This window comes from Impatiens glandulifera, unplaced genomic scaffold (genome assembly GCF_907164915.1).
Source record: "Impatiens glandulifera unplaced genomic scaffold, dImpGla2.1, whole genome shotgun sequence".
Taxonomy (NCBI): Eukaryota; Viridiplantae; Streptophyta; class Magnoliopsida; order Ericales; family Balsaminaceae; genus Impatiens; species Impatiens glandulifera.
The window spans coordinates 61,846-74,260 of NW_025919345.1; the positions used below are offsets into that span (position 1 = coordinate 61,846).

The 12,415-nt window shown below is 28.8% G+C and overlaps 1 protein-coding gene across 1 annotated transcript; it reads right to left on the reverse strand.

The window, feature by feature from the left end:
• Positions 1-7,588: 7,588 nt before the first annotated feature.
• Positions 7,589-12,106, reverse strand: LOC124917828 (3-phosphoinositide-dependent protein kinase 2-like). Its single transcript, XM_047458127.1, has 10 exons — positions 11,903-12,106; positions 11,193-11,373; positions 11,044-11,096; positions 10,413-10,514; positions 10,231-10,339; positions 10,014-10,092; positions 9,533-9,833; positions 9,254-9,417; positions 8,524-8,746; positions 7,589-7,979 (listed from the first exon to the last, which is right to left on the reverse strand). The coding sequence occupies exons 1-10, from the start codon at positions 12,056-12,058 to the stop codon at positions 7,896-7,898; spliced, it is 1,452 nt and encodes a 483-aa protein (XP_047314083.1). The 5' UTR covers positions 12,059-12,106; the 3' UTR covers positions 7,589-7,895.
• Positions 12,107-12,415: the final 309 nt, after the last annotated feature.

A 12,415-nucleotide genomic window follows, 5' to 3' on the forward strand; every position in this document is an offset into this window, starting at 1 on the left:
TTTTTTATTTGATTTAATCTAAATTTTCAATTTAAATGTCATAATTCTTTAACTTTTATTTTGATGATTTTAAATATGATTAATATTCATAATACTCCAATCCATAATATAAAAAGAGGATATGAACCGTATTTCAATGTGATGCAGAATTGGAAGTGTTTTCTAATTAGGTTTCTCATCATCATATTTATATTAACTACGAAAATTAAATTTCTTTTCCATCTATATTTAATATGCACGTCTTTATTTGGGCACAATCCCAATTAAGTTATGTCTTAATTTTATTTTTATTTTTTTAAAATGCTACAATTTGTAGAAATAAAGTTGTTTTAGTAAAACAATTAAAAATATTTCATGTATTATTATCTAAAAATTTGAAGAAAAAAAAAATCTCATTTTTCACTTAAATATTTTTTATTTGATTAAATCTAAATTTTCATATTAAATGTCATAATCTTTTAACTTTTATTTTTGATAATTTTAAATATGATTAATATTCATAACACTCCAATCCAGAATATAAAAATATGATATGAACAGTAATTCAATGTGATGCAGAATTGGACGTGTTTTTTAATTGGGGTTTCTCATCATCATATTTATATTAACCAAATGAAAATTAAATTTCTTTTTCATCTATATTTAATATGCATGGATTTATTTGGGCACAATCTCAATCAAGTTATATCTTTTTTTAATTTTAATTTTTTGAAAATACTACAATTTGTAAACATAAAGTTGTTTTAGTAAAAAAAAAATTAAAAAATTGTCATGTATTATTATCTAAAAATTTGAAAAAAAAAGTCGCATTTTTTACTTAAATATTTTTTATTTGATTTAATCTAAATTTTCATATTAAATGTCATAATTTTTTAACTTTTATTTTGATGATTTTAAATATGATAAATATTCATAACACTCCAATCCAGAATATAAAAAGAGGATATGAGCAGTACTTCAATGTGATGCAGAATTGGAAGTGTTTTCTAATTAGGGTTTCTCATCATCATATTTATATTAACAAGATAAAAATTAAATATCTTTTTCATCTATATTTAATATGCACGGCTTTATTTGGGCACAATCCCAATCAAATTATATCTTCTTTTCATTTTTATTTTTTGAAAATGCTACAATTTGTAGAAATAAAGTTGTTTTAGTATAAAAAAATAAAACAATTTCATGTATTATTATCTAAAAATTTGAAAAAAAAATCTTATTTTTCACTTAAATATTTTTTATTTGATTTAATCTAAATTTTCATATTAAATGCCATAATTCTTTAACTTTTATTTTTGATAATTTTAAATATGATTAATACTCATAACACTCCAATCCATAATATAAAAAAAGATATATGAACAGTACTTCAATGTGATGCAGAACTGGACTTATTTTTTAATTCATCATCATATTTAAATTAACGAGATGAAAATTAAATTTCTTTTTTATCTATATTTAATATGCATGGCTTTATTTGGGCACAATTCAATCAAGTTATATCTTCTTTTTATTTTTATTTTTTGAAAATGCTACAAATTGTATAAATAAAGTTGTTTTAGTAAAAAAAAATAAAAAAAAAAATCATTTATTATTATCTAAAAATTTGAAAAAAAAAATCTCATTTTTCACTTAAATATTTTTTATTTGATTTAATCTAAATTTTCATATTAAATGTCATAATTCTTTAACTTTTATATTGATAATTATAAATATGATTAATATCACTTCAATCGAGAATCGAAAGAGAAGATAATACAAAATGAAGATCACAAACAAATTATAATTCCAATCACGGACATGGATGTAGAATTATCTTCAAGAAAGAACTCCATTCTCAATTTGTAAAATCAGTAATATCGGAAAGATTCTTCCCTTGATTGATCCAAGTATATGGAAGAGAATAAAAAAAGAGGATATGAACAATACTTCAATCTGATACAGAATTGGACGTGTTTTCTAATTAGGGTTTCTCATCGTAACGATATGAAAAATAAATTTCTTTTTCATCTATATTTAATATGCACGGCTTTATTTGGGCACAATCTTAATCAAGTTATATCTTCTTTTCATTTTTATTTTTTAAAAATGCTACAATATGTAAAAATAAAGTTGTTTTAGTAAAAAAAAAAATCATGTATTATTATCTAAAAATTTGAAAACAAAAGTCTCATTTTTCACTTAAATATTTTTTATTTGATTTAATCTAAAATTTCAATTTAAATGTCATAAATCTTTAACTTTTATTTTGATAATTTTAAATATGATTAATATTCATAGCACTCTAATCCAGAATATAAAAAGAGGATATGAACATTACTTCAATGTGATGCAGGAAGTGTTTTCTAATTAGGGTTTCTCATCATCATATTTATATTAACCAGATGAAAATTAAATTTCTTTTCCATCTATATTTAATATGCACGGCTTTATTTGGGCACAATCGCAATCAAGTTATATCTTCTTTTCATTTTTATTTTTTGAAAATGCTACAATTTGTAGAAATAAAGTTGTTTTAGTAAAAAAAATAAAAAAAACTCATGTATTATTATCTAAAAAATTGAAAAAAAAAATCTCATTTTTCACTTAAATATTTTTTATTTGATTTAATCTAAATTTTCAATTTAAATGTCTTAATCCTTTAACTTTTATTTTTGATAATTTTAAATATGATTAATATTCATAACACTCCAATACAGAATATAAAAAGATGATATGAAAAGTACTTCAATGTGAATGTGATGCAGAATTGGACAATGTGATGCAGGTTTTTAATTAGGGTTTCTCATCATCATATTAATTTATATTAACGAGATGAAAATTAAATTTCTTTTTCATCTATATTTAATATGCACGGCTTTATTTGGGCACAATCCCAATCAAGTTATATCTTCTTTTCATTTTTATTTTTTTGAAAATGCTACAATTTGTAAAAATAAAGTTGTTTTAGTAAAAAAAAAAAAAATTGTCAATCTATTATATTTTTAAAATTTGAAAAAAAGTCTCATATTTACTTAAATATTTTTTATTTGATTTAATCTAAATTTTCATATTAAATGTCATAATTCTTTAACTTCTATTTTGATGATTTTAAATATGATTAATATTAATAACACTCCAATCCAGAATATAAAAAAGATATGAACAGTACTTCAATGTGAGTACTTCAATGTGAGGTGGAAGTGTTTACTAATTAGGGTTTCACATCATCATATTTATATTAACGAGATGAAAATTAAATTTCTTTTTCATCTATATTTAATATGCACGGCTTTATTTGGGCACAATCTCAATCAAGTTATATCTTCTTTTCATTTTTATTTTTTGAAAATGCTACAATTTGTAAAAATAAAGTTGTTTTAATAAAAAAAATAAAACAATTTCATTTATTATTATCTAAAAATTTGGAAAAAAAATCCCATTTTTCACATAAATATTTTTTATTTGATTTAATCTAAATTTTCCTATTAAATGTCATAATTCTTTAACTTTTATTTTGATAATTTTAAATATGATTAATATTCATAGTACTTTAATCCAAATCGAAGCATGACATCTTACTATTTTTGTTAAGAATTTGACAAATTGAACACTTATTTGTCTAAAAGAATGTCAAATTGTCTATTTTCTAATAGACAGATTAACAAATTGTTATTATTTTATTAATTATATCAGATAATTGTGTTGGTTATTTATAAATATAATAATATTGTTATGTTTATATGAAATAATAATTTTATTTTTGTTTTGTTGTTCAATTTAGTAATTGTCTATTGGAGTAACATCAACTTTTTACTATGAAAATCGAAAACTTCTTGATCAAATAATTAGTAAAAAATTATTAAAGTATTATTAATTTATTAAAAGCAAAATTAATATTGGACTAATATATAATGTTTAAATTGAAATAAAATAATTTTATATTTTCATTAATGATTTTAATGATATATGATAATAATTAATTAAATAAATAATCTTTTTATAAGCCACATATTGAAATTTATTTATTTGGATAATTATTTAGTTATATATAAATAAATAATTGTCTAATATTATATTTGATAGCCAACATGGATTACAAATTGTACATATTTGTAGTTCAATCTGTAATGTATAGAAGTTAAGAACAAAGTAAAATTTCTTTTTTCTCAGTTCTTATAAAATATCAACTATGACTTCATTTTGTTTATTTTAATATTATGTGGTTATTATATTTAATCGAAGTTATTTACCAACGCAACTTCGAAAATAGGCTGTTCCGACTACAAATAAACTTGTACCTTCGTAACTCAGACATTAATACTTAAATTCGAATTTATGCATAAGATTGTTGGCCTAAACTAGCTTTGACATGTAAGAGTCGCCCCTTATTTATTTCATTAAAATTAGAAGAAAAAAAACATGTCATGTGTATGAATATGAGTTTTTAGATTATATTTTATGCTTTGGTGTTTGGTTACACGTAGAAAAGACCCTCGGCGATATGTTATACGTAAGGACTAGGGTGAGCATAAATTGGGTTTACCCAAACCCAACCCTAGCCCAAACCCAAAATATTAATTTGGGTTGGGTTGAGTATGAGTTGAGTTTAATTTGGGTTGAGTTAGGGTTACTCAAATTATCCAAATTATATAAATTTAATTTAATTATTTATTATTAATCCAATATAAACTAATCATCTTCTAACTTTAAGTCGAACACGTTTTTGACATGTTTAACACGTTTTTCACACGTTTAACACGTTTAAGCATGTTTAAACGTTTTGACATGTTTAACATGTTTTCACACTTAAAACACGTTTTTCACAAGTTTAACACGTTTTCACGTTTTTTTGCACGTTTAACACATTTTGACAAGTTTAATACGTTTATCACGTTTTTGACAAGTTTAACAAGTTTTTCAAGTTTTTAGCACGTTTTTGACACGTTTAACACGTTTTTCATGTTTTTGACAAATTTAATTTAACACATTTTTGACACGTTTTCACGATAAAGACACATTTAACACATTTTGAAACGTTTTTCATATTTTTGGCACGTTAAACACGTTTTGACACGTTTTTGACACGTTTAACACATTTTAACATGTTTAACACATTTTTGGCACGTTTAACACGTTTTAAACATGTTTAACACGTTTTTACATATTTTTCACGTTTTTGGCATGTTTAACACAATTTTCACATGTTTAACACGTTTTTTACATGTTTAATACGTTTTTCACATTTTGGCACGTTTTTGACATGTTGAACATGTTTAACACGTTTTTGGCTCATTTAACACAATTTTAGCATATTTAACACGTTTTGGTATATTTTCCATGTTTTTCACCATTATCACGTTTTTTTGTACGTTTTTCACATTTTTGGCACGTTTAACACGTTTTTGACATTTAAACACGTTTTCGCACATTTAATATATTTTTGACATGTTTAACATGTTTTTTGTACGTTAACACGTTTTGACTAGTTTTAACACGTTTAACACGTTTTTGACATTTTTAACATGTTTTTCTCGTTTTTGTCATGTTTAACATGTTTTTCATGTTTTAGCATATTTAACGTGTGAAAACGTATTATACGTGTCAAAATTTTGAGAAACGTATTAAACGTGTCAAACGTAAAAATGTGAAAAACGTATTAAACATGTCAAAAACGTGTTTAATGTGCGAAAACGTGCATACACTTAAATCATTTTTTCCTAGTTTTGCTAGAAAATAGTTACGTTACAATTCTTTAACCGCAAATTTATTTTTAAAATTAAATTTTTAAAAAGACCTATGTCAATCTCCCATTTTATTTCAACGAGAATGTTAGTTATAGGGTGACTACAAAGCTTACTTTCTTTCATGAGTTTATTTTTTTATTGTCCATTCACTAAAAAGAATAAATCCCCCCTCACGATCAAATAAAAAAATAAATAAAGACAGACAAAAACGGTGTAAGATCCATAGCTAAGTTGAACGGTTTTTATTGTATACACTTTGTCATTGTGTTTAGTAAACCGGACAAAAGTTTAGGCAAACAACAAATAGTGATTTTAATGTAACAGGGTTATAAGGAATTGTATTTTCTTTAATTTGCTTACCTTGCTGTTTTTGGATTTTTGTGTTTCTCTGGTCAACCTTCTTCTGAATTGGAGATTGCACAATTTCACCCGATTCAGCTACCTCTGTTTTATCTTTTTCATTTCCTTCACTCACTTCCCTTTTCTTTCTTTCTCTCACGCTTTCTCTTTCCACGACCTCTTCGGTATTAATTTTTGCTTCCGGGTTAAGTTTTTTTTGTTACCTCTTCATTCTCAGCATTTGATTCTGAATCTCTTACCACTCTATCTTCCTTCCCCTGTTCATCAAACCCTGTTCTGAATTTTCTTTCTTATCTCGATCCTTCTACTTACTCAATACTAATTCTTTAGTAACTCCTTTTTGCCTTTCATTCTCAGCCTTTTCCTTTTTCAACCTTTCATGTTCGTCTTTTGGTTTCTTTTCTGTCTCTTGCTCGATCTTTTTCTTCTTTTCTTCTTCAATCATTTTCGAGCATTTGTAACAAACATATTCGAATGTGTTACAGTCAATGCATTTACTCGGCATCCACTCATATGAGATTCTCATAATTGTGGGTTCGTTTTTTCTGTCTGTTACCGTATCTGATATGGATGATTTGATCTCGGGTGTATCTCAATGCACATCCTAGTATAAGTCATATGCTCACCTTTTTCTGTAGTTGAGTCCATGTAGAGTAAACTCCCCAATAGACTTACAAAGTGACTTAATGTTTCAGGGCTATACATGTGGGGAGGGATGTTGCGCAATTGAAACCAGATTTACGCAGTTTCTTTGGACTTACTAAAGAGGTTCATACCTTCTGCCCATTTTTTGAGTTTCATACAGTTTTCCATCCAAATTAGTGCCCGTTGATCAGAATACTTTATATATTTAATGATGCGTAATTTTCAAAGTGTTCAAATTGCCAGTTCGAGAGTTGTGTTTAATTTGTATATATATGTGAGAGTAATAGAAACTTAGGTCAGATTGTGGGTTGTCCTTCTCTCATAAACTTAAAACTGTTAAAAATAATATTAAAAATGTTATATGTATGTTTTGACTTGCAACATAACAAAATAAGTACAATTATTTAATCAACTGGGCTAATAAGACTTTATATTTTAAATTTAACACCAAATTTGATTAACACGGGACATTCTTAACAATATAAATTCAAATTTTTAACTAACTAATATATATATATATATGATAAGTGTCCGGATTCAAGTCGAGATTTTGGTCAGATTTGTTACTTATCATACAAAACTTAAGGAAATATTAAAAGTTTAATAAAAGTTTGTGGAAAGATAAGAGTCCTCATTAGAAAAATTAACAAAAATTGTTTGGGTTAATTTACACCATTTCATATGAATATGGTTTTGTTAGATTTCATTCCATAATAGGAGTGTATCTAAACTTTTGAAATTTGCACAATTTTCTATGCATCTCGGCCAATCACATCTTTCATGCCAAACTTATAAGGATATATATATTCAAAAATTCATTGGTGATTACTATGCCATGGTTCACATTTTCTACTACATAGTCAAAACTGAGAACTTGCCATAAAATAAAACTGTTTTGCTTGCATCCATGATGTATCATACTTTCCCACTTTGCCTTCAAACATGTTTAGATTCAAATACAAGAGCTGTGATTCTTAACGGTTGTATACAATAGTTGGAGTCAAGACCACAATCTCGTGTCTTAGGACTGTACTGCGAAGGCTTGTTTCCGCAAAAAATAATTAATCTCTTTCCACCAATAACTGCATGAACTTTTTGACTTGTTCCTCTACAAGAATGTTGCATAAAAAAAGAATGCATAACTTCATTAACAGGATATACGCTTCACCTATTTTGAACAGCCTCTATAGCCTGCTTCCATTGAGAAGCTCTCTGCTTTGTGTCCTCAAATGATAAAACCCTCTTCGGCTGTGTTTGTAATGGAAGAAGAACAATGGTAAATCTTTAGACATGCATTCATGTAGTTTAAATATACAATGAAGTCCATTTAGTCGAGCAAAAAAGAATGAAAAGTGAAATTTTGTAATATTTTTCAAGTAAAAGCACAAGAAAATTGTTGTTTTTCCATGAAACTTTTAAAAACCTTTCAAATGTTAATGGTTGTAGAGGATCTCTAACTATGTAGATCCGTATGAGATCATATTTGAAAACAAAACTTCGCCAAGCACAAATTCAATTTATTGGTGGCTTGTCATCTGGATCAGATAGGCCCCCCTTCGACCTTGTTTATTGAACAACTCAACCATCAAGTCACTTTGAGTTGGTCTCAACATTTTTATATAAGAAACAATCCATCTAAACCAGATACATATACAAGACAATTATTTTTCTTTCATTTTCCTACCACATTTCCTTTTCCATTTCATTTATTTGAACCCAATGGTCCTGAAAAAAAAGAAGAGGAGAAAAGTAGAAATCTGGTGGGCATGAGAGAGGCTGGAAGGGAACTTACAGTGAAGATCTTGAAATGTGAAGTAGACGTGACTTGGATATTAAGCTCAGTAGGATTGTCAGACCAGAGTATATCCCCTTTAGCCACAAATTTTGTAGGATCGACATAGATTAACTTTGGCTTATTAGTAAGGATAAGTTGCACTTTCTTGTTCGTTAGTTTCTGAAGTTTCTTCACCGATGAGATCATGAGAACCGATTCCCCAGGTTCTAAGAACTGTTGCCTGTTAATCAAAGTAATAAAATTTACAAAATTCGATATTGTTCAGATACTGTAATCTAAAAAACTTTGTAGAAAAGCTGAAAATTCATTCACACCAGAAATGACAAAAATAGTAACAAGTAGAGTGAAATTTCAATTGATCATAACCACAGTAAAAGGGTAATATCCAGAGAAAAAAAGAGAGACAGTAAGATAATTGTAGGTTACAACACAGTTCCTCTATGTTGTGCTATTTTCAGTCTATTTGCAATAAACAATTGCAGATACATGTATTATTAACTGTTATTTGAGTACAATTTTTTTGTTATACCAAATTTAATGACTAAGGCATCTTTCCAATTGAGATATACCACTTTGCAGAATCCAAAAATGATAAAAGAACAAAACTTTGATGATTTATAGATAAAAATAAAGTTGTAGGTGTTTTGCCAGGGAGTTATTATTCAATCAACATATAAATTTGAGAGAACGATAGTAAATAGAGATCTGAAAGATGATAAATAGTTACCATTTTGAATCAAATGAGTCAATTGAAGCAAGCCGAGTTAAATTGCTGTACTCAGAAGGTGATGCAGAGCCTCCTCCACCTCCTTCAACCTGCTTGCTCGAACCATCACCAACATGTGATGGATTCCAAGCCGTTTGACCATCTTCACCGTCACTTGAATGAGACTAGTAAATAGAGAGAGTGAGTTAAGTAATGGAAGGAATTAGAACAATAATCAAGATTAACAAATCTTAATTAAAGTTAGCTTAATTGGAAGAAGGTGAAGCAAAAGAAGTGCACATGTTTCTCTGTAGCTAGCTTTGGAGGGGTTTGAGTCCTTAGATTTTTCCAGTCAATTCCACGAAAGAAGGGATGTTGCTTGAGAGAAGCATAACCATCTCGATTATCACCTGCTCTTTTTCTGGGATCCATATGCAGCAACTGGTCTATAAGATCCCTCGCTTCATTTGAGAAGCAATCAGGGAATCTGATATCTCTTTTAACAATTCTGTCATAAATAAGCCATTCGCTTTCATCCTTGAAGGGTGAAGTTCCTGAAAGCATCTGGTAAATAGTGCACCCCAGTGCCCAAAGATCATTTCTGTTATCAATATAAAAAGGAGTGTGAATCCTTATCCCGAGGAAATATATTTTTAAACTCTGACTATCTATATACAGGGAATTTTGTGCTAAAATTATGGATGATAATGGGGCGGATCAGGGACTAATGTCTCAGCCACATTAGCAAGGTACGTAGATATCTTGGAAAAGAGTTCTTTACCCAAAAGTTGCTGGAGAAGAATTTAGAACTTCAGGTGGCACATAAGCAGCTGTGCCAACAAAGGTGCAAGCCTTGTCATCTGGTAAAGAAGACCAATTTGATCAAATTTGTTAGAATCCATAAATGCCAAAGTATCTATAATGGACATGCCAAGCGGAGTCATCATATTGCATGGCAATTTTGATTGATATTCATAGATATGCATAACAACACTCACCAGATGCTGCATTTGGGAGGACTGTAACTCGACTATTTTCCATGGGCTTCACACTACCAAAATCGACAATCTTAATATGTCCATCTGAAGTCAGTAGCAGGTTCTCTGGCTGTCATTATAGAAACTGTAAGCATCTTAAATATGTCTGATTGTGGAAAAAATTAACCATGGAAATTGTTTACTTTAATATCTCGATGTATCACTCCCATGCCATGTATGTACTCCAGAGCCTCTATAACTTCTGCTGCATAGAATCGAGCTTCATCCTCTGATAAACAGCTCTTCTGCGCAATTGGAAATGATATGCAACATTTAATGCATACACAACAAAATATATAGTTACTAAATCTAAGCAGAACTTCCAGCATGAGAAGTCAAATAGCATATCCTCATATTCAGATTTCATTACCAATCCCACTTATACAATGTTGTATGTTAAGTAAAATGGCATCAAAGATAAAGAGAACTGAAGTATGACAAAATGGCCCCATTTGAAAACACTTTTTTGTTTGTTTGTGGATATCTCATCTCTCATCTAGATGTGTATCCAAATGAGATCACATTTGAAAACAAGACACAGATTTTCATTGGTGGTTTCTTATCTGGATCTAGATTCAGAAACAAAAGGTGTTTCCAAATAGGCACCCCACTAAGCATGTGATGTAGACGCAGAATAACACTATGGTTAAAGATTTTAGTAGCTATATATATATCCTTAAGCAGATTGTCCATTTATAGTAATGATCAACTAGAAATAGAAGAAAATAAAAAGAGGATACAGAAATTGTTGCTGGACACATGATATTTGCTCACCCTGATTATTTGGTCAAAAAGTTCTCCACCTTCACAGGACTCAAGTGCCATGTCTTCATATATGACATGAAAATTGAGCAAAGTCAAAATAGATGAAAGTGTCTTAAAGATGTAGCAAACAAATTGTTACTGAAATATTGACAACTTACACAAGTAGAAGTTATCTTTAAAAGTGAAACACAGCTTAACAATCCCAGGATGATCCAACTGATCTAATACAATCCGCTCTAAATTCACATATGCTGCTTTATTTTCTTTATTTATGAACGTTTTGTCCATGATTTTTAATGCATACACCCTGCCCGTGTCCTTTTTCTTAGCTCGAACAACCTGGCAAAAACATAGGATAAACAAAATCAATGAGTTTACTGAAAACGAAAAGTGACTCGCTAACAAAAATTCTATGAATAAATTCATATAAAATTGCATGAGATCTAAATAGGGTAAAATGGATATCTCCCTCCCTCACAAGCAAGCAAGCAACCTACAAGATAATCTAATACCAACTTAAAAGGCTTTTAGTGGAGATTGGTAAGTTTAATATGAAACCTTTCTTCAAATAGTAGCTAAAACTTGTCAATTGAAGGCCTAAAGCAATGTTATATTCTCCTATAGACATGATTACTGTCTGAAGAAAAGTTGTACAGAAATATCATAACAGATAAGGGTTGGAATCATCTGCTTCATTATAATAATGAGAATGGATCTTAATAATCTAGGAAAGATTAGAACCAAGTAGCTAAACGCCACAAATCAAAAATCATCAGACAAAGTGCATCAGAAAATGAAGTCTATTCTATTGCAACAAGAAGAAATGTTAGGAAACAGAATTATATAAAGAAAAAACGGGTAACTCAACCTTGGAATAAGATCCCACACCATAGATCTTGCCCATTTCAAAGTCATTGACGGTGAAATTCTCTTGTGGAGCCCTGAAAGAGAAGTTCTTAGATCTCTGTTCGTTGCCGCCATTGGAAGAATTAAAACTGAGCTTTGCATCAAATTCCTTTTCCATGATAGTTGATAGTTGTATCTACTAAACTACTTCTCATTCGCCCCGATCAAAACCAACATTTTGGTATTGCGGTGCAAACCCTCCTCCTCCTCCCCAAAACTATAGAAGAAAAAGGCAAAATTTAGGAGCAGAGAAGCCTCCTCTTTGTTCTCTTTGAACGAATCTGACAAAACCAGTATTTGAACAGTTGTGCATGTATGAATTGACGACGAACTATTTATGCATGCATTTGTGCAAGGAAATCAGGTTTAGTTCATAACCCTAGAATAGAAATGTATGTAGAATGTGCGAAGGATTGGACGAGAAAGATAATATGCCGATTGATCATGATCATGATCAGATCTCTCTAAAATGGTG

Coding starts and splice junctions, on each gene's coding strand:
- LOC124917828 (XM_047458127.1), bottom strand. CDS start 12,058: ATGGAAAAGGAATTTGATGCAAAGCTCAGTTTTAATTCTTCCAATGGC. Junction 10,515..11,043: donor TTTTTGACCAAATAATCAGG/GTGAGCAAATAT, acceptor CCAATTGCGCAG/AAGAGCTGTTTATCAGAGGA. Junction 8,747..9,253: donor GACTCATTTGATTCAAAATG/GTAACTATTTAT, acceptor TTTGATTAACAG/GCAACAGTTCTTAGAACCTG.